The sequence below is a fragment of the Salminus brasiliensis genome, chromosome 5 (assembly GCF_030463535.1).
Source record: "Salminus brasiliensis chromosome 5, fSalBra1.hap2, whole genome shotgun sequence".
Lineage (NCBI taxonomy): Eukaryota > Metazoa > Chordata > Actinopteri > Characiformes > Bryconidae > Salminus > Salminus brasiliensis.
The window spans coordinates 26,494,351-26,518,231 of record NC_132882.1 but is presented as its reverse complement, the minus strand read 5'-3'; the positions used below and the strand labels follow the sequence as shown (position 1 = coordinate 26,518,231).

Genomic DNA, 23,881 nt, shown 5'->3' with positions numbered 1-23,881 from the left:
AGTCTATTTTTATTCCATCCAGCACTCGTAATTTTAATCGTAAGTGGTTATTTATTATGCTCAGCAGTAGCTGTCAGTAGTGTAGAATAGAGATGGGTGGAACAGGTTCGACTTAGATAGCAAACTGCTGTCTCAATTTTTCCTTGACCTAATAGCATTAGTATCAGTATTGCTGTCCTGCTGGTTTTAATGGCCAGGGAGAGATTGGGGACACTGAGAGCTGTGCAGGTGATCCGCTTTGAGCGGACCCCTATTGTTTCTGCTTTTGCTGGAGTAACTAAATCTCTCAGGGGTTCTAATCAGACTCAAACTAATAAGCATGTCTGCAAAATGTAAACTAAGGTGGGCTTAATTTAATAAGTGTGTCAGAGCCAAGGTTCTCTTTGTGTGTTTGAGACGGTAACATGAGTGGTTAGTGTTTGTGTGTGTGTGTGTGTGTGTGTGTGTGTGTGTGTGTGTGTGTGTGTGTGTGTGTCTGTGAGTGTGTGCATTAGTACTGGGTGGAATGCCAGTTCATTTGGTATACTGTTTGTATACCAAATTTGCCCTATGGTCTGCATTTCCTACGTACTGTTAGACCATTATGCGAAAAAAAGCGCAGAATGAAATTTAGTCCAGCATAATTTTGACACATCAAAACCACACACACTCACACACCTGGATGTGGGTACCAAACACTTTCGGAGCACACTACAGTAATGTTGAAAAATGAGTTTCTGGAGTGAAACTGCGCTTTAAACCCTTTTGTAATAATTTTTCAAAATATGTGTTTTAAAGAGATGTGCAGTAATAACACCTTCACCTGTTCAGTGTTTACCTGTGTTTTGTTATACACTTCAGTATTTATAGTACAATGAGTCGCTGTTGACATACAAAGATATACCTACTGTTTTTAAATAGGTTTGTATTTTTAGCCAATCAATTCATTCGTTTTTTAAGTCCATTTTAAACATACTCTGGATTTTTTGCCTATACCGCCCACTGCAAGGAAAACCAAGGGAATTTTGACTGATCAACTCTTTTATATAAAAATACATTCTGCAACTGTTTCTTGCAAACTGATTACTTCCTATATTATGTTATTTTGTGGGACCAAGCAAACACTAAAGCAGAAATCCAGTATCTCAGATTATTGGAATATTGAGTTATTGAATATTATTATTGAGATATTGAATATAGAGTTTGAGTAAATTACTATTTAAACTGTATAAAAACCGTGTGTGTCTCAGTCTACTTCAGCACACGCAACCACAATCATGGGGAAAACTGCTGACTTGATAGTTATCCAGAAGACGATCATTTACACCCTCCACAAAGAGAATAAGCCACATAAGGTCATTGCTGAAAAGGCTGGCTGTTCTCAGAGTGCTGTATCAAAGCATATTAAGGGAAAGTTGCACAAGCAGCAGGGGTGACCTCAGCTATGAGAAGACTGTCAAGAAAAGTTGATTTCAAGATTTTGGACTGAGGCTGGTGACAGTGCATCAAAAGCCACCAGACACAGACATCTCCAAGGAAAGGGGCTACAACTGCTGCATTCCTGAATCAGAGACATCGTCTCTCAGCAAAAAAAGAACTGGAGGAAAATAATATTTGCATTTTATTTGAAAATCAAGTAGGAAGAGAGGAGAGACAGAATCACAGGTGTCTGAAGTCCAATGTGAGGTTTCCACTGTCTGTCTTCCACTGTGATGGTTTGGGGCGCCATGTCTTCTGTTGGTACTGGTACACAACATTTGATCAAGTCCAGAGTCAGCGCAGCCATCTACCAGGAGATTTTAGAGCACTTAATGCTTCCATCTGCTGAAATGCTTTATGAAGTTTTTTTTTCTAGCAGATCTTTGCACCTGCTTACAGTGCTGGTAAAGAAGCTCTAAGTATTGAGTATATAAATTAATGTACTTGACAGAAGTTAGACATTTCTGTATTGCACATCTTTTTCTGTTTGATCTTATGAAGTATTCTAATAATTTGAGAGACTGGAAAGTAAAACACAAAAAGGCTAGAAATATGTCACTTCACGTGTACTGAATAGAAAATATGACCGTTTACCTTTCTGAATTAAATTCTGAACAAAGATGAACCTTCACAATTTTCTCATTTTTGTAGATGCACTAGTTTTCATGATTAAAGTTTTATATTCTGTGTAATCTTGAAAAAAATAGTATAACATATAAAACTAAATGTCCCAGTCATAGAAAAAATAATAATAAATACCAGGTATATACAGTAAAACCACCAAAACATCAAAAAATAAAAGTGAAAAGAACTCACAAACAAAGGTCTTTTTAGGTTTTCTCATGAATATAGCCTAGTTTTGTTTATAGCAAAATAGTAATTATTTTCTGTACTAATTCCCAAGCTTTTTAGATAATGTTGCTGTCCTCTCTGTGTCCTCTCAGTTCAGTGTGCTGTTGAAGAGATTATGTAAGGGTCTGCTAAGGTTAGCTTCTAGCCTTGCACCTGTTCACTTCACTGCCACTGCAGTGGTGGTTCCTCCGGTTGACCTTTCTTAGAGTGGTGCTTCACCCAGGAATCTGTTTAGTCTTTTTAGCCTTGCGTCCATATTCTCATAAAATAGCCATTGTGTTTTGCATCAAAAAGCTTTTTCTAGTGAGCTGAGTGTGTGTACATGTTGGCAGAATTTATAGTTCTGTTTTACAGGGACACAACAGTGTTTGAGGTTCATAGTATGCCACATTCATGTACCAAACTTTACTTATTTAAATATGCCAAGGTAAATGCAGTTTCCACACCTTTAATACATAAGTCAATCTAAATGAATTAATTGAACTTTAGTGACAACATTCTTATTTCAGAATAATACTGCAATCATTTTTTATTTTTTTAAATAATTTGTACACTGTTGTGAGACTTGTGAGAATATATTAATATACTATGTATAGGTTTAGAATTAACCCTGTGTGGAAGATTCATTATTTTAAGAGCAGTGCTACTTAGTGATGTAGAGCCATATCTTGACCTCAGGCTTATACCATGTATTTACAGTGTGAATGAGTGGGCTAAACTGTTGCAGGCTGAAGGAGCAGTCATGGAGGTTCATGGCTATGACACAATTACCATGGTAAATTCAAAACAGGATGTTTTTTTGTTGTTTAGTTGATGTTTAGTTGAAATGTGAATTGTATAAACTAGCTATTGAAAAGGAAGTTAGAATGGTTTTCCATGATATGCTAAAAAATAAGATACAATATAAAGCCTTTCTTGCACAAACCATATCCAGACCTCTGCATGAATGAACTTGGATCTATTACATCCAACAACAGCGTATAGAACCTGTCTTGAGAATGTGACAAGATCAACATTCGCCCATGACTTGCGGCTTCTTTTCAGAGGTAGCAACATTTCACAGCACTAAAGAAAGCCTTGACAAACCTTCACCTTTCATTAAAAGCTGAGGGTGATAATGGGTTTGTGGAATCAGTGGATGTTACAGAGGTGGCCGCTAGCTCCTGCGGAAGGTCACCATGCCATAATGCGTTGTATAGGCAACGGTGACACATGAACGAGGGAGTCTTTTCTCTTGCAGTCTTTTGTTAATGCGGCGGCTGTTAGCTTTGATGGCTGAAACTGCCACATGTAGACATATAGAGATATTTGGTCTTTTGTTTTCACAGTCTTCTGCTGCAGTTGCTATTTCAAGCTAAACCTTTTGAGCTTGAATGTTTGAGTCTGTTTGATCATCCTTGACTGTCTGGCCTCTTTGTGGTGTTCTACACAAACACTTATATGACCTTTTGAAAAGCTAGAGATCTTCACAGTTTAGTTTCACACATTAAATGAAACTCGCTGACTAACATCACATCAACTAATGTCGTTTGTTGTTTCTAAATTTCTCTGTATGTATCACTCATACCCAAAACATGACAAACTTAGGTGGTTTTCCTTTAGAAAGTCAAACTAAAATGTGTTTGAAATTTCGCCTGTACTATAGCTCACTTTGGAGGCTAAAGTGTAAAAACCTTACTTATTTTTTCAACAATATTTTGAGGCCTTAAGATATTGTTACTGAGGATACAAGATAATGCATTAGGCTAAGCATACTCTCAGAGTCACGAGATAATATATTGAGAGCATTAGATAATATATTGAGGACACAAGATAATATATTGCAGCCACAATATAGTATTATGAGGCGTGAGATAATATATTCAGGGCACAAGATAATATTGTGAGTCATGAGATAATATATTGAGAGCAGAGGATAATATATTGAGGGCACAATATAATAAATTGAAGCCACATGATAATACATTGGTGCCCAAGATAAGATTTGAGTCAACAAGATAATGTTTAGAGTTTACAAGATAATAATATGTTTAGGGCAAGATAATATTAAATATATTGAGATCTCAAGTTATAGGTCTCAGTATACTGAAAACTAAAGCTCTATTTGGATTGGGAAGCTCTTTAGAGGGACGTCTGCAAGTTTTACTTTTTTGTTTATTACTATTTTAAATAAAAGAGATTAAAGTAGTATGTAAATGCCACCCATAAATGGAAGCTTCATATTTATTTGTAATGCAGTGAAAGCCAGGTGGATATACCTGTATCTACCTATTTAGTCTACAGTAGTTTAGCCTCACCCATTTCCATTGAAGTCATAATATGTGTTTCATCCTGGACTGTTTTCTAAATAAGGCAAGATATAATGTAAATATAATGTAAAATAATATAATTTTTTTTCTAATAGATATATCTTATCTAATTAATATTTTTCCATTTCACAGCAGTATGTTTCTTATGGTCTTTAACCCATCCGTGCAGTGCCGTGAGAACCCAGCTTCAGAGCGGTGCACAGCCACCTTAGCATCAAGGAAGCATTTGGGGGTCTTGCTTTGCTTAAAAAGAGCCTTGCTTAAGAGTACTTTAACCATGAATGTTGAGGGAGGAGAAAGCGTTGTTCCCCTACCCCCCCCCCCCCCCCCCACCTTCAGTTCCAGTCAGTCCCAGACCTGCTTCTATAACCTTAAGGCCATGGCTGCCCTCTGTATCATGCTAACATGTGGCAAGAGACTAAAATATACACATATAAATGACATACTGCTCACCCTGCTCACTCTGCTTCTGCAGGAACTTTATGCAAATGAGCTGAGTGGCAAACAATCAAACTGTTGAAATGTTGCGCAGTAACTGATTGCAAACCACATACTTAAGATTGCATGCACAAACATACAGAGCAGGAGACATAATGGCTGGAAAAAATGTGGTATTCAGAACGTGGGACTTTATTGTTTATTTTATTTGTTTCATTTTATTATTGTTGTTTTTTTACACTTTTGATGATTTTGTTGCCTCTGTATTCTGTTCTTTTCTTAAGGTCTATTCACACAGAGTCTCATATTTACAGTCGAAAGAAACGCATCAAATTTTGAAAATGAACACACATAGTGGAAAGAATGTCTTTCACACTAAGTCCGAGTTTTTACACTGCGCTGTGTAAATGTTTCAGTTAGAGACTGCTCTATTTTCTGCGTCGTATGGATGTGTTACAATAAGACTGACCAATCAGAGCTCCATTGTCAAGGTTGCAGACCAAAGCATCAAGCATCAAGACGGTGGCAGAACAACTCATCTTGTTCTTGTTCTGTCACAGAAGCTTATATGACAAACAACACACTGACTATAAAAATGCGGAGGTTGAAGAAAATGTGGCGGATCACGGCTGAAAGGCTGAGGAATGACGGTCAGTTCTTTATTACTTCACAGTCACTTTATGTAGCCGTATACCTAGGTGCATTCTACTCTATTCATGTCCACAAAGAACGCAAACTATAACCTCACTAATGAGCAATCATGTAGAGGAGGATTAATGAGAGCAAAAGTGGGCGGCGAATAGAGAAATAGAAAGAGTGGAAATGCATAAGAGCTTTGTAGTTTGTAGCTCGTTTACAGAGCACAGAAGGTAAAAATGCATTGGACTGGGAGTGAAGATTCCACCATGTTAAAAATCTGAATAAATGCTGCCTTTATGCTGGTGTTTATTGACCTCTTTCTTTGTGAAGCACTTTGTGCTACATTTTAGTAATTAAGGTAGGTTTATTTTATTGTTGCTATTCAGTTGTGTTTTTTTTTTTTATCAGTATCCGTGCTCTCTGTGTACCTACATTAAGTTGAGGGAGCACCCCTTGCTTGCCTTAGGCTGTTTCTGTGTTCATGTCTTCACATGTTTTATACAAGATCCTATGACTTGCTGGTTTAAGATAATTCCAGTAACACCGTACTGCATCTGCATATCTGAAACTCTCCCTTTACCGCTGATCATGCTGTTTTTCCAAAAGGAACTGAAATGTGGTTCAGCAATGCTGCCTTGAAGCAACACTATGTGATGTTTTTTAGCTTAAAATAACAGCTTTAAAATCAATGTGATACTTCACAGGAGAAAGGAAGTGAATCATGGTTCAGCATTACCGTCTTAAAGAAACACTATGTGATATTTTCTGCTTTAAAATTACAGTTTTAAAATCATTGTGATGCTCCACAGGCCTGCAATAGGGAGAATAGCTCTTTATCTTTGACACTCTGGGTTTGCCACACAGCGAACTGCACTGTGTAACTCTTTAAAGTGGGCAGGAAAATGCGAGAACGGCATAAAGCTGCAAAACCCAAGTCATATTTATGTGAAATCTAGTAATATTACTATAGGTCTATTACTAGACCTGAAGCAAGAAGTGCCAATTCTCACACAATGCTGCTTTAATTTGTACCTTCACCTGACTGGACTTATCTCTGAGTCTCCGTACTCAGTACTGTACGTTTCATTCATCCATTTAGTTTCCAACTGATGTGCTATGGCGTGCAAGTTGCAAGTTTTTGTGTTTTGTTTCTTGGTCACCTATTATTAGCTCGCTGGTATTAACTTGGCTGGTGCTTGACTTGTAAGTACATCAAAGTGTCATACCGACCATCACAGAGGCTTATCAAGCATGTACTTAGTACCTTGCTTCAATGTTCTCTTTTCCTCATTTTTGTTTCTGCTGAGAGTCTGCGCCCAGTGATTTGAGAGAGTGGATATGTCCAAAGGTCAGCGGGTATTGAATGGAAGCTGGCTGGACATAAAGGACATGTAAAACCTGTCGGCTAGCGCTTCACTGACTGATTTGTTTCTGTACAGGACTTGTTGCTGCATCTGGGTTGTCGTTCGCAGAAGCAGTGAGAAAAGCCCCAGGAGCTCAGCTCGCCGTGACCCCAACCTCAGGGGCAGAGGAGGTAAGAGAAATTCATCCAGCAGCAAAGCCTGAATTGGTTCCATTGCAAGATTGAGCTGTTAAAAATTCAATTCACTTATCGATCAAATGGAAGTATTTCATTGCTACGTGTCTGTCTGAAATGACCCCGCTTTTCTCACCCATGCATGTTAGTCCTACAGTAAATAATTACCACATTTTCTTGATTAAAAGGCAGCATTATTGATCATCTAAGCACCCTCTCCCTTGCATATTTTGGTAATAAACCGCTCCACCTGAACGAGACTTGTTTAGTGGCTGCAAACACAAGCATTAATGAGATGCTGCTGGTGCCAATTCTCTTTAAATGAGATGCACAAAGGTGTCTTGCTTGCTGATAGCTGACAACAACTGTGGTGACATTGGTAGAGGTTGTGGTAATCTCCTGAACTATTAATCTCTTGAACTATTGGCTTCACTGCCCTCATGATTTCCAGTGTATTGCTTTGTTCTGTCTGTATCTGCAAGATATCAGAAACAAATACGGACGAAATGAACACAGTACATTGAGCATAAATGAGAGTTATTATCGAGAATTAATTGTCTCTGTCGCTGCCAGCCGGACTACTCTCATCAAAAACTGTGTGTAATATTATACCACATCAGTCCACATGCCTCTTTCACTTTCAGTCCTGGTTCTGTATCTCTCGGCCTGTCCGGAAATGCATGTGAAAAGCGTGTCCGTTAATTAGATGGTGGCTCAAAGTGTGAATTACACTTCCCAACTGTAGCGCAGTAACTGGAGCGCAGGGGCAGGAAATACACATGAACTACACTGTGATGCTTATTCTGTATAGAAAATGCTGAGAGGTGTCACCCTCTGGGAGGGCCATCTTATTAATTTAACCTATTGATATGGAACTAGAATGTTGCATATCATCACTGTCACGCAGAAATCTCAGTTCTCAAAAATGGCAACTTCGAAAAAGATTTTATTCCAAGTCATTTTAAGCATTTTGAGCATGTTGCTCCATTCATTATGATATGCATATTATTTTATAGAAAGTAGTGAGCTGTTTAAAAAGGAATGATGGTGTGAAATGTCATTGAAGCATTACCATCGCATTATATGATTATTGCCTTGTTGCCCAGGCCTAATTCATGTGCATATTTTCATTTAAAGCATTTTTGTAACACATGACTTCATTTCTAATTTGGAACGCAAGAATAAAATGAAAGAGTTGACCCAACAATAGCTAGCATGCTGTGATCTCATCACTATCGTCCCTATAGTCACTACACACAGAAATGCTCGTCTTCTCTATCTGAAATGAGTTTTAAGAGCTTTTGATGTTCCCTGGTTATGAGTAACAGATGCAGAGGCAATGAAAGCATGTGTTCAGGCAGTAAATAACACCATAGAACATTTGCTATCCATCCAGAACTGTGTTTAAAATGGACTCTAAGCTAATAGGCACAGATGTGGCAGCTAGTGTCCTTGACATTATGTTATTTTGAGTTCTCACAAAGCTTCATCTGGACTAATACACAGCCTGCATTTTAAGGCACTTATAGATGGTGTCATCACCGTATTTAATAACAATTAGGCTTTCCAAGGAAAATTTGCGAGCCACTGCTATTACATTCTTTGTGTTGTATTACAATTAAGCTCAAAAAGAACCTTTCATATTTCATATGCAGGAATACAGTGGAACAAATCATAGTCTGACCAAGGGACAGATTACACATTGAGCAATTAAGCAAGACGTGCATGTCAGCACTAAATTACAGCTCAGTGTACACACCAGTGCAAAATTAAACCCCGGTTTTGATAATAAACAGAATACAGTCTATACACAGGACAGTATGGTCAAGTAAAGTAAACAGTCTGCAACTCCCTCTTGTAACACAAGGAAAAGTCACAGAAACAGGGAACAGAATGATAATCAAATCACCATAAAAAATCAAGATTCAATAAAAACATCAATATAAAATATACACTTTCAATAAATGTGTTATGCTATTAGAATTAACTGTAATAAACAATTATTCCAATCAAAATGTAGCTCCTTTACTGTGTTTCATTGTTGCCAAGAAACCACAGACACCCTGAGTTAAGGCTGCAGATTGGGATTAAAGGAAAAATGTACATGATTTATCACTTACCCCAGGTATTGTCAATCAGGCAAGACGTGATTGATATCAGTTTGCTTCTTTAGTTTAGACCAGAAGATGCTAGGCTAACATTGTTAGCAAACACTGGACTTATGACTGTGTTCTCTATGAAAGAGTAGCTTTGCCCTTACTGGCATGTAGACTCATTCATTGGTGTACTGTAATTTATAAATCAGTTCTTGGCTTGTTACTTTCTTACTTTGGTAATTATATTAGTTTGAAAGGATTTGGAAATGATAGTCTCAAACAATCTTAAAAAGTATTTCTTCTTAAAGTTCCCATTAAACATAATGAACAACTTTTAGGGATCCTGCTGATTCAGGAAGATTAAAAATGTAAGGAACTGGTGTCATTAAATTATTTAAGGTGTTCTGTTTTGTGTTTTAATTGAGATATTTATTTATTTATCTGTTGCCACAGGGGTGCACACAGAATCCACTTAGAATAGCATAGCATAGCTTTGTTTTCAGCACTGTAACAAAAGCATTGGGAGTATTCCAGAGTCTAAGTTAAGCTTTTAGGTCTCAAAGGTAAGCTTTTAGCCTAATACGAATACCTGCTTCTCTTCCCTGAGAAAGGATTAGCTTTTAGTCTAGCACGGATACCTGCTTGCTTCCCCAGTTTCAGCTTTAGAGTTTGATTTTTCTTGACTGTGAGAGAATGTGAGAAAGCTGCAGTCACAAGGCCTAGTTCACATAGCAACCCATTTTCTGATCTGGTGGTCTCCCGAAGCGGCCGCTGTGTTATTCTGTGTGGCAGCTTTGACTAGCCCTCAAAAGGCTTTGAATAATGGTCTGGGTGTATGTAAATGTTTGGGGATGTATATATATAATGAGTTAAGACTGTTATGTAACAGTTTTGGGGGTTTGGAATTTGCTCTTTTTATTTATTGCCTTGAAGACAACAGTGCTGTTGAGGTGCACAGTATGTCAATTCCATGTAACAAACTATTCTTAGTCGACTATGCCAAGTTTGTATTCTAGGGCACCTTTAAAATGACGTTGGGGATTCCCCCAAAGGCAAATGGGGAGGGCAAGCTCTTGAGGGCATGTTAAAAACATGCTGAAAACATTGCCTCAAGCACAACACCGGCTCTCTGCTTTAGTAGAGTTATACAGCAGCACAACTTGTCCCAGAATCCATAGCAGATGAAACCTGATTGCCCGCCACCTGACTCCCCCACTGTCTCAGCTCACTGGCCTACTTTATGAGTCACTGCTTCTTCATTAAGGGCTTCATCCCCTTTAGAGTGGGGATTGTAAAGGTAAATTACATGCCAACCTCTGACCGCTCTGCATTCTTTCAGAGCGGTCTTCTGCATTTCAGAATGCAGAAGGGGGTGGGTCATCTGAGGACGATAGCACTTATACAAGCTAAACGGTATTGGATTTAGGTGTGTGCCTTTGTGCCTACAGAAAAGTGTGGAATTAAATGGTAGTGCGTTTGCTGTTTAAAAAAGGATGAAAATGGCATCTGAAAGCATGGAGGGGGAATGCTGAATAGATTTGCACAGGGATGTTGATCACTTAATTTTTTTCCCCCCAGGAATGCAGGGCTCACGGGTGATGATCAAGGCTATGCTATGATAAAGACTGGTGTGTAATTGGAGAGATGCATAGGGGTCAGTGGGGTAAAACAACTCGGCCAGGTTGCGGTTCACCTTGCATTTGCAAATCCCCTGTTGAGCGATGCAGTGCTGGGATGTAAATGGTTTGACCTCACACAGACGGTGGCTGACAGCAGCAGTGAAGCCTGGCTTGCCTGAGTGAGTGAGTGAGTGTGTCTGTGAGTAAGTGAGTGATAAGTCTTTTTCCACTTAGACACTTCGTCATATGGTACTAACCATACCCATCTGTTAATAGGAATAAAAATGAATAAACACATTGCTCCTGTTTCTGAAGACAGTAAATTACAGATTGTTATTCATATAACCTTCTGCAAAGTTTTCTCATTTAAGTGACTGAAATTGGTAATCTAATCAGTGAGATCAACCAGATCATGGGTCCTTCTTGTGTATGATCTGGATTGTTGGAATTGCGTTAAAAATGTCCTTGCTCTCATTATTATTACAATTAATTGTACGTTTTTCACCATTGGGGGTGTGGTGGTTTGGTGTATGCAGTCAAACAATGTGCAGAAACCTAAATGCATAAACTAACTTTTACAAGCACTAGTTCTACCTGGAAACTTTCAACTGTACCAATAGCAAAATAGCAACATGCCATGCTAAGTTTCGCTCATGCCGATTGCTGTCTGACTACGGAAGACTGACTACTAGAAGACCTGCCTGCTTCTCAGCAAGATGGTATTTCAAAATTATGACTTGTCTGATTATCCAGATTTCTGTTATATCTGTAACTAATACATGGCCAAAGAAGCTCATTCCCCCATGTGTATTTGAAAGTCACAGTGTGGGGGCGTGGTGGGTGATTATTGGTGTCTCTGAAAACAGGTGGGGAAAAAAACAAGCCTACTGTAGTTACAAGTTTAGCGATTCAGCCAAAAGACAGAGCAAGCAAACTTGGATGAACCAGTCTACTAAAGTGCTCGAAAACTGTCTCAGAAGACCATTTATTCCACTCTGCGCTCTCAGAGGCTTTCCTTCAGTTAGCTGGAACATGGTCTGTCCTGTGTTGTTTAGCCTGGTAACTAACTTATCTAAGCTTAGATAGCCGGGTCAAAACATGGTAGAACCATTCTCTTTTCAGCTTTATGCTACTCCCAACACCAGTCGCTAGTACTGACACGTTGTTGATAACAACTTGTGTCTGAGCAGTTAGCCAACAGCAGTTGCACTGGGCTAGATCTAGCGAATGGGATACAGATGCAATATCATGGGAAAAATCTTTCACCTTTCTGTCCTTTCAACAGCAGTCACTCTACCATTAGTCACCAGTCTCTCTAGTCATCTAAGTGGGCTTTCAGTCAGCCAGACTTAAATTTGTTCGGTGTTATTTTGAGAAACAGCATTAAAAAAAGTGGAGGCCGCCCAAGTTTTACCAAACCCACCACCTACGTAAGTGTTAACCTTTAAAGATGAAACACCTTATATTTACAGCCTCCAAACTGTACAAATTCTTTTGTAGTACCCTAATAATCCATTCCTGCCATTAAAACCATTCGCCACATTAACAGTTCATTCAGTTTTGATCAGTTTTCTTTATTGTGATATTCCTCTAGTACTCATAATTACTTTATTGAGAATCAGAAATGTAATTTTACTGTGTTTGACAGTTACACAGCTACACAGCTAGTCTCGCCCACTCAGTTAAATACACACGCAAACAAAATCAAAGTCAATCAAAGTCAATCAGAGAAAGCGAGAGATAGAGCGAGGAGTCAATCTGTGCTCTGAGATGAGTTGACAGACGCTCTCTGCTAGTTCTGATGCGCAACAACCCTTTTTCACATAAATCCTATTAGAAAATCCTATTAATTGAATAAGTTCTTGCTGTTTGTGATTAATGTAATTATTCCGCCCTAATGTGCAACTCTCTCTCTCCTACACCAGTGAACAGAGTTACTAGTGTTATTCATACACTGGAATTTTATGGAGAAACTGTAGGAGACTAGATTTGCTGTATCCCAGCCTTATATGGTCGTATACCTTGAAAAACTGTGGGAAAAAAAGTATTTGATTTGAGCTCAAGGGTTCTTTAGTAAAGGCAATGGTTCAGTATCCAGTAGGATGCTGTATAGGATGTTTTAATTGGTCTTAGCCTGGTTAAATGGTTCAGATTGTTGGAAAACTCATCATAGATGGTTCTAAATATAACCTTTTTAAAGCGAATGGTTCTATAGAGCACCAAACGGGATACAAGTCAAAGAACATTTTTCAGTACCATGTAGAAACCTTTTTTGCTTAGAGTGTGTGTCGATAGGCAGTGGAATAGAGTTTGATAGATTAGAATGGTCCAGTTTACAGTTTATTTGACTAGACTTTATTTATAAAAAGATCATTTATTACTAGTCTGTCTTAGAGTAAGAAACAGCCTCTGAAGGACACATTAATTTTATATATTTTATTTAAGTCTTTTTAAAGGATCCCTAGTTTATCTTTATCCATTTGCATATTTTAGAATAATTGAAAAGCTGTGTGTGGCTTCCACTGAGTCTATCATGGTTTCTATTCAAGCTTTTTATTGTTTATTCTTTTTGCAAAACCCTGATTGCTCAATTAAACAACATTATCAGTAGATTATCTGATTACTTGTAAGGCTCTCAACCATAAAACAAGGTTTTAAGATTTATTATGGGTTCATTAGATTACACTGTATTACACTGTATGAATAACCATGCATTTACCCCATTAATGGTGCTGATAAAACTAGTAATAATGACATTAGCAGTGGTAATGAGAAATTATTTGGAATTGGTTTTCTGTGCCCTCTCCCTTACGGCTCTGACTATTCTTACCCCAGTTTCGACTGTGAAATAATTCTTTTATGTGCTGTGATGAAAATTAATTTGCGTTTCTCACTCTGCCAAGCATCACATATCATTCCACTGCATTGAGGGCACACATAATCAACTGATAGGAGTGTGGCAGAAAGAGAGACTCCAATTAAAAAATGCTCATGTTGCCACTTCCATGCTTTAATTACGTGGGGAAGGAATGTGGCTTCAGTGCACATCGTATACAGTTCATTAGCAAAGGCTCATTTCGGAAGCATTAAAGATGATCACAGATGGATGGTTGTGTGTCAAGACTGGCAGTAGACCCGATCTATTCACTCTATATCCATTAGAGGTGTAAAAATGCATTGTGATGCATCAGTCTGGTGGTGACTGAACTGCAATGATTTTGGAATGTGAGAACGGACTGTAGCCAGTTATACACTCATTTATATTGTTAAAATATGCACTCCTATTTGATTAACATATACAGCTGTTTATTTTATAAAAATATAAGTTACATTTTGTTTTAATATACACTCTTTTATTAATATTTTAAATATTATGCTATTATTTTGTTACAATATAAACTATATGTTTTAACATACACTTTTATTTTGTTGAATTTGTACACTCATTCATTTTGTTAACATTGAGTACAAAAAACACCTGGAGCAGAGAGTGTTAAGCAGTCATCAGTTTGAATCATTGCATGTCTGCAAAGAGATTGGCGGATATTGTGCAAATTTGAAGCATGGAAGCAGTAAGAGCTAATCAGGCTGACGTATGGCCTCCACGCAGTTGTGCTAGCTATAATGTAGTGTTGGAGAATAATGAATGTAACAAACTAACTCCTTAGATTTTATACCCACACATGGACTTATGGGTAAAGTTTGGCTTACTCTGCTTTAGCTTATGCAGATTTTAACCTACTAAACTACAATGCTCCCAAAATTGAAGCGAATTGCAGCAGCTCTGCACTTCTCAAATCTCTGATTTAATGACCTTACAGATCCTTTTGTTTCGAAAGCCTTTTTTTGAGCGAATTGTACAATTTTATATAGAGTTTTGCAGTTTGCTTAGCCCTTCATGTCGGACTCCGCTGTCAAAACCCCCCTACCTGTCACTGGCTGCTCTGTGATCGTGCTTGTGATGGAGTGACTACTCCATTTGACAAACACCAAAAAAAAATACATTTCCGTCGTATCTCCAGAACAGCATGGCAGAGGTGGACTTGGACGCAAGCCTCATCGTTATGCATGAGTTTCCCCACTGACAGCTCAGTGGCAAACATCATAATCATGTTTATTGTTCTATGTTGATGCTTCGTCTGTGTTCACCACTGAAGGTCGCCTCTTTGGATTGCGTCAGGAAGAGGGACCGCTCGGCGCTTCTTCATGTTCTTAGCGCGACAGAAGCATCACAGTGTGCTGATCGATCTTGCGATGGCGGCTTGCGCTAAACAAGCAGTTAGCTGTTGCTGTCACCACAAAGGTAGATCAGTACAGAAGCATGATACTGGCGTCCCGTGGGAGTGAGCTGCGAGTTTGGCATGTGACTCATCTCTTCTGTATGATTATCATCATCATCTCCAGAGGATGCACAGCTGCTCTTAATTTCAAAGAGACGCAAAGGGATGAAGACATCTGTGCTGATTGCTCACGAACCTTGTCATCAGTAGGCAAATGTCTGGATTTTCTTTGGAGCTTGCATGTGTACTAATATGACTATAATTGCTCAAACACAACTTTATTGTAATATTTAGCAAAAACCAAAATGTGCTAGCTTGACCTCCACTCTACCCTGAATCATGCATTCCTAATACAGACACAATGAAGGGTATGTCCAATGCAGCTGTAGACTGGCTTGTTTTCGCACTGAACTCTACTGTGTTGCTGCTGAGAATACATTTTACCACAGTGTGGTGTCTGTGTGCATTATTTAGCACGATACATAAATAACAATGAGAGATTAAACCCTTCCTAGAATACAGTATGCATGGGGTAGCACATACTGCATGGTTTCTGAGGTACATAAATTAGAAATGTCTTTTTTGTTGTTTTTGCTGTTCAGTGCATCACAGGTGGTGAGTGGGTTTATTTTTTTAATGGTGGAAAGGCATCGCCCGAATGGCTCACCTTAGCCTGAACCTGTTCCCTGAGCTGGAGACTGGATAAAATGGGCCACTTTGTTCTCGCGCCTTTGATTATTTCTCATAATATCGTTACACAGTGTACTGAAGCCTACAGGGAAATGACTGCCACTGCTATTAATTTGTCTCTCTCAGCCCTGTTTTCTCTCCTTCTGTAGCTCAGCAGTAGAGTGTGTGCCACTCCAGGCACCCTTTTGATGAAGGGCCCTTTTTGATATTTAATGGCATTGTCGCTTTCAATTCCTCTTCCACGTGAAGGCCCGTCCGCATGAAACCTGGAGAGCCGTTGCTTTCAGCAGCCGCATTACTGATGTCAGACCGACATGTGGAAAGCTGCGTGGGAAGCTTACAGTAACTACAATCACTTTTAGTTCTTGGAGGGAATGCGCCGCTTGGAAATACTGGCGGGTCGCGGATGTCTGCCAGAGACACTCATTTGTCTTATCTGGGTAGTTTTAAGCTGTGACATAGGGAGTTGTTGCTGCGTGTTGACATATTTTGTGCTATATTCGCCAAACCCCAGCGGGACTGCAGTGGCAGCTTGCGTGTCAGCTCCTATCCAAAGGAAATATGTTCAGGTGTCAGAATGCTGATGCCTCATTAAAGTGCAGGAAGGAGTGAATTGTGCTAGATTACTATTTATTATGTTTTTTTAACCAAGCAATTGAAATAATCCACAGATGATAAATATGCAGAAAACAAACATGACAGCTACCTGCAGTTCACCGGCATGCCTGAAAGGCATGTAAAGGAAATAGCCTGCGAGCAAAACTGTTGTTTGAGTCACTTGTATGTGTGTGTGTGTGTGTGTGTGTGTGTGCCTCTATTTTATTGATTTATTGTTATTGAATTAAAACCTCAAATAATGGGCACATTATATACATTGTATAGCAAATGTATTATGGATGGACCAATTAAAACCTGTTGTATTAACTTTAGAAATGGTGTACCAACATCAATGAAGGCCCAGTAGCCTTTTCCACTAGACATATCAGCTTCCTTGTATTAGATGTCCTACAATGGAGAAAAACGTAATTTTCTTTATTGGCATAGTCGAATAAAACGCTTGGTACTTGAAAGTGTCATACCATGAACCTGATTCAAAGGAAGTTCTTGCATAACTAAAACAGAGCTGTTTTTATATTTACGCCATCAAAGTTTATATACACTCAGGCCACCAGTGAATTCAAAGCTGTGGCACGGTAAATGCAACAGCTAGTTCAGGAAAATGTGGAAGCTAGCAGGTATCCATGCTTGGCTGAAAGCTAACTGTAGTCAACAAAAGGAAGCACAGCTTGCAGGTGGGCTGCTGTGGATATCCATGCTAGGCTATAACAGAATCCCAGCCGGCAAGAAAAAGCACCTCTCTAAGAAGGGCCGCCGCGGGTATCCATGCTAGGCTAAAAGCTAACCCTGGCCGACTTGCTACAATCTCCTCAGCTAGATAACTGCACACTGTGCCAAGAGGACACAGAGGACAGAAACAGTATTTAGAAAGACTCAGAAATGATTACAAAAAAGAAAGTGTTCATATTACAATGCTAAAAATAAAGCTATGCAATGTTTTGCTATAGTATGCTATCATATGCTGTACAAAACGTTGTAAACTACTGAAGAAATGCAATCCATGGCACCTGTGTGGTAAATAACAGGTAATGAACTATTTTCTGCATACTATTTAGAGTGGTAGTGTGACATTTGGGTTTTGCCGAGCTATATTACGTCAGACTTACCTTTGGGTTCATACTTCAAAGCTGTCCTAGAGATTTTGTTATAACAGCGATGACATATAGCCAATTTGATCCACTTGAGACTTCTTTCCTGATGTATGATGTTTAACCGTATAGCCCGCAATACTGTGGTCAGTGCAAGAGGGTGGGTATTCTATACCTGGGGATACTCCCTGTTTGTTCTTTATTCTTAATATTAATTGCCCCATTTGAATCAATTACCAAGCCTAATTAGTGCTCGCAAAAGTGTCCAAAAGTGCTCCACTTTTCTGGCTTTAGAATCATACAGGTTACAGAAAAGCTTCTAGTTAATGACATTTCTTCTAGTGTGGCCCACCTCCGGCTGGAGAAAACCTCCTCACCTCGTCCATGCCGACCCAGACTTGAGAGATTAGCTCAGGGGTCCAGCGCTCTGATAGACTTTGAGAGTGAAACATCCTCTCTGGCTATACAAATGTAAATTGGATTACTAATCCAGTGACTCTCTAACATACTGCCTTCTGGAAACACAAGCCCATTTTTTTTTAACTGGCCTTATTGAGGTTGACCCCGGTCGATGGGGAGGGAGGTAGAGGGTCCACACCAATTTTTCACTTTTTAATTGGCATGTGTTTCTTCCCTCACCTCTCCATCTTACTCACATTTGCTCCGTCTCACTTCCAGTTGGGCGTCTGTCACAGTTTCATATTGAGGATGCTGTTGGCGTGTAACACACAGCATATTTCTCTTGCTATGCCCCAGGGATGGGCTGCCAGAGCGTAAAATGGATGGATCATGTCAAGGGGCAGAAAGCAATTTACCAAGGGAGAGAGAGGCAGAGGGAGGGAAATGTGCTCTCTCCCAACTCAAAACACAGGTCCACCTTGAACAGACAAAATGGCCGACCCTGACCTGTGCCTGCCGAGGATTTTTTTAATATAAGTCTAAAGGCCTTTGGTTTTTCGGTACATATATACCATACATGCCACACAGACAGTCAAAGTCAAAGAAAGGTCAAGTTGTGGACCAACCCTGTGGACCAACCCTGTGGACCAGAGCGTGAAACCTTTTCAAGTTAGAGCTGCTGATCTAGGATCTGTTTTGGACTTTGATGTCCTAGTTCGTAATAAAAACTGATGTAGGATCATCACTCATACTGTGAGATTCTTTGGTGATGCATTTGGGCCTGTTACTAAGCTACAGGTAGAAACCCTAACTTCACTGATCCAAATGGAGGCAGCCTGGAAAGGTTAACCATGTCAAATCTTACCTCAAAATCTCTATAACGATGAAGAAGATAAAAGCTACAGTAGTAGACACCAACTTGCTGAATGACCAGAGGACATAAAGCCCAGAACTTAACAGAAACAAAACTGAATCTTGTGCTTATGTAGTAAGTAAGATAAAACACTGAGCTGGTTTCAGGGTTAATGGAATGTTTGATGATTGTTTCACATTAAGATTGTTCTTCATTCCTCCTGAGCCATACTACAAAATATCTGAACACACAATCTTAAAAATAACAGTGCTACAAAATAATCTTTGAGCAATGCCATAGAAGAACCACTTTTTTCATGAAGAACCTTTTCAATTGATAAAGAACCTTTACATCAAGAGCACGTTTTGGGGGTCTTTTAAAGGTTCTCTTTACGACAACCATGGTTCTTTATGGAACCAAAGGTGGTTCTTCTATGGCATCACTTAAAGAACTGTTTGTAGCAACTTTAATTTTAAGAGTGTACGTTGAGATATTTTGAAGTATGGCTCAGGAGGCAACTGTGCTTAGCAAACACCTCACCATTAAGGTTATCGCTTAATCTGGGGTTTTGATTGATTAATGTTAAAGAAAAAATTAAGCAAGTGAACAGTCAGTTCTTGAAGGTGATGTGCAGGGAAAATGGGAAAGCATAAGAATCTGAGCCACTTTGACAAGGGTCAAATTGTGATGACTAGACGACTGGGTCAGAACATCTTCAAAACATCAGGCAGGTCTTGTAGGACCACTGCAGGGATGCAGTGGTCAGTTCCTACCAAAACTGGACCAAGAAAGGATACCTGGTGAACCTGTGACAGGGTGGGCTCCTAAATGCCAGATAGCACAGGACACATTTAGAGGTCTTGTGGAGTCCATGCCTTGAATGGTCAGATCTGTTGTGGCAGCCCAAGAGGGACCTTCTCAATATTAGGCAGGTGGTGCTGATGTTATGGCTGATTGGTGTAAGATTTTGATACTGAATGTAAACTTAAGCAGTGAAGAAGGGCTTGGGCCTACTAGGCCAATTCTCATTTTGCTGCTGTCTAGTTTCTCGATATTGCAGTAGTAGGCTGTCTACGAGGAAATGGTTTATTAGCTTAGCTCCCCATGCATTATTTACCATGCATGTTTTACTATTTATTATTTATTATTTTTACTATTTATATATACGTATCATCACATGACAACAGCTTGCAGAAAACATACACATTGCACACTACACAGTAGTACATTTATTAGGCAGATTCCTCAAAAGCATTGTGTCGATAATTTCATTATTTAGTCCACATATCAAGGCCACTGCAGTGTGTCGTCTAGCAGGATCTGCATGCTTCTTTTTTGCATGTTTGTGACAAATTGATGAAATCTGTGCATTCAGACATCTGTATGTATTTTCAACCCACATATTCATACTTTGGTATGTAAAGTCAAAGAGGTTTGATAAATGGCTGTGAGGCTGTGCTGCGTGTCAGGAGTTATTATTGATTTATTTCACATTATTGCTGAAGACTCCATGCAGCTCTTAGTTGGTGTGGTCTAAAAGCCACAGTAAGAATGAATCATAGTAATAAATAAGATCAAAGAGTCAAGGCATCAAATCAGTGAGCGAGGACTAGTGTTGACACTTCGGATGGCCAGTGTGGGATGATTAAAAGCATCAAAAATGCCCTGTGTTTATTCCAAGGCCAGGTCTATACAGTGATGGTCAGTGGTATTTAATGTAGTTTTAAGGACAAACTTGAATCAAAACAACCTAAATGATCTTACAGCTACGACGGCGAGTGCACATTGTATAGCCACATAGGTCGGTCTTTCATGCATATTGAGCTTTGGCTGAACAGTAATATCTGATACCAGAATTTGCCACAGTGTGAAATTGCCATGTGCAATAGGGCCTTTGAAGGCTCCAACATTATGCAACCTTAGTTAATTTCTATAGGACTTTATTTATTTGTGTTTAATTGGTTTGGTTCAGACTTTCATCTTAAAATAAAAATCATTCTACACTAACACAGATGCTTAAACCAAAGTATATACCCAGAGTTGCCAGCTTATTTAGTACCTATGCTCATTTTATCAGCTGCACACACCATAGCAATTTGTAGATGTTCAGTTACAGTAGTCTACAGGTTACTGCACAATTATCCGGCTTTGTTAATGGAAAGGACCACCACTGCAGAGCCCAACATTTTAGTGGTGTGTTAAAGTGGTAACAGTGTGTCACTCTTAGTGGTGTTGTTAGAGTTTAAACACCTCAGTGGGTTGAGAACTGCTGTGTTGAGAACAGTCTACCAATCATCATTATCCAGGATCCATGTCTTATGATCAGAACCTGACCACTGTTAACAGGCAAGAACAGGTGTGCACAAGTCCAGTCCTGGAAGGCCAGTCTCCAGCAAAGTTTGATAGTTGCACAGAACTGGACTTGTGCACCCCTGGGCTATAAGAATAAGAGAATAGTGAACGCAAACAGTGCATGGAGAAGAATGAGCTATAATCTCTGACTGTACAACAACAAGGTACTATTAAGGTCTAAACTCCAGCAACAAAGCAAAACAATAAACATCACTGTCCACCAACATCATGTTAGTCCAGTAAGGTATGCTGTAAAATAGCTGTTAGATGTAGATACAGGGTAGTAGTAAATAATAAGCTGGCAGTATTTGCAACTTGCAGTACTTTATGTGCTATCTATTGATAATGTTTTCTGCTTGGTGTTTTTGTAGATTTATGGGCCTCTCCTGAAGAGATATGCTGAACTGGAGGAGAAAGTTCTCAAAGACATGACACAATGATTCAACTGGCACTGTGCCTTTAAACTGTACCTCTATGCCATGATCACATGAGGCCTTAACTATGACTGACTGCATCTCATGAAGATATTTACAGTCAGGTCCGTAAGTATTTGCATAATGACACAATTTTTGGTACTTTTGCCTCTCAATGCAGTAGATTAAAAATGAAGCAAGCAAAATGCAATTTATGTGTAATCCTCCAGCTTTAGTTCCGTTTTTGTTTTGTTTTACAAAAATATCCTATTAAATATTTAGAAAATACAACTACTTTAAAAAGAAGGAGTACATTAACAATCCTGGAAGACAAGGGGAAAAAAAACGACAGTGGATGATTTTTTCTTGGGTGCAAAAACCACAACCCAAGGACAGCTCAAGGAGTAGATGTATCATTGCCAAAGTCAACCATTAAGAGACACCTTTAAGACTCTAAGTACAGATGGTTTACTTTAAGATGCAAACCACTGGTAACGCCCAAGAACAAAAACATCGGATTACATTGACTGAAAACATCTAAAAACCTGCCCAGTTCTGGAACATGATTCTTTGTACAGATGAAACCATTATAGCATTGAGCATGTAGAAGGAAAGGAAAGGTTTATGGTCCAAATCATTCCAAATCATCTGTCAAACGTGGTGGAGGCACAGTTAGGACATGAGATGTATGACTGCCAATGGAAATGGGTCACTGCTCAGAGTCAGTCGAGCACTATAAAACTGATAGGATGGCCACTGTACAGACTGTTCAGAAAACATACAGCGAAAGCAACCACAGAGCTTTTTAAGAAATGGAACATTTATTTAATGGTCATGTCAGTCATTTGACCTCAACCCAATTGAGCATGGTTTTTATTTACTGAAGACAAAACTGAAGGTAGGAAAACTGACAAACAAGCAGCAACTGAAGGCTGCACGAAGGCCTGACAAAGAATCTCAATACAGGAAACAGCATTTTGTATCCATGGGTTACAGACTTCAGACATTCATCTATAAATATTTTGTTTGTCCACTTACTTTTGAGCCTGATAACATTTAGGGGCTATGTAAAAATCGCAGTTAACACCTTGAGTTGAAGCTGATGTATAATGTAAAATCTTTTGGGTTGGTGTACAGAGGCAAAATTACAAAAATTGTCACTATCCAAATACTTCTGGACTGTGTGTTGGTCTGTGGGCAAGAAGCATGCTCATTACATTGGCTTGAAAGTTTCTAATCCATCACCATACCAGGTTCAACCACCAACATGATTTCAGCAAGAGCTGTGAAATTATTATTTTAGCACACAGCAATTATTTCATATATGTGTCTGCATGTGTGTATGTGTGTGCAGACTGCATATATGTGTAGTGCTTTGACCTGAAGCTGTGTTCTATTAATACTTTGTGCTGAATTTCACACATTACCCCTCACTGACACTATTAGCCATCTATTGCCATTTAAGTAAAGCTGTAAGCATGTAGTAAAGCAGTGATGTGTGTAAATGGGGTCCAGGCCAAAAACCATGTAATTCAGTTGGACTGTGATTTTGTTGGTTTGTTTGCCCACTTTGCCTCCATTTATCTATGTTTGGACATTGTTTTTGTTTATTGCATATGTTAATTGCATCTCAGTCCCCAAAAAACATCCCCAGATCTTTATAGTAAAGCAGTAAGACATAGGCGAGACACTCACAATATTAATAAGCTCATTACTAAAGCAAGTGACAGGGGAAAATACTGAATGGAGGTGGACAAGGGACCAAATCTTAAGACTGCCATTATTCACTTCTGCTTTATTTCTAGCCTTGTTTGGTAAGATGTTAGACTGGAGCAAATACATATCTGTTCTGTTTTGTTTCTTAGTCCCTAGCAGATAACATCTGGACATTAGATTCTCTTTGTGAAACCATTTGTCATAAAGTGACGGAGCGCTATGAGTTCTCCTCTTCTGCAAGATAACAAGAGCTCAGCGCTGCTGCATATTGTTTTGATCCAACGTTCAATGCAACCTTTTTGTACAATTACAGTGTTAAGTGTAATAAAAGTGTTGACTTTTTGAGTGCATACGCTACAGAATTCATACCTATATCTTTTGGATCACTCTAGCTAGCCAGGCTAAAGAACATCCTCCACACAGTGAGGTTAGTTGGTTATTTTAAGGTTTTTAGCCAATTACCCAACTCACTCGTTAGTACTCTCTTCTCCTCCCATCACATGTAATGCTCACTATACTGGGAG

General features: G+C 39.1%; 1 protein-coding gene across 1 annotated transcript in view; it reads left to right on the top strand.

Moving 5' to 3' along the window:
* xylb (xylulokinase homolog (H. influenzae)) overlaps nucleotides 1–23,635 on the top strand; it is a 69,854-nt gene extending 46,219 nt beyond the window's left edge. The window contains exons 18-19 of the mRNA XM_072678889.1: nucleotides 7,136–7,230; nucleotides 21,600–23,635. Of these exons, the coding sequence (XP_072534990.1) occupies nucleotides 7,136–7,230; nucleotides 21,600–21,668 (164 nt within the window). The 3' untranslated portion in view covers nucleotides 21,669–23,635. The remainder of the gene's footprint in view (nucleotides 1–7,135; nucleotides 7,231–21,599) is intronic.
* Nucleotides 23,636–23,881: the final 246 nt, after the last annotated feature.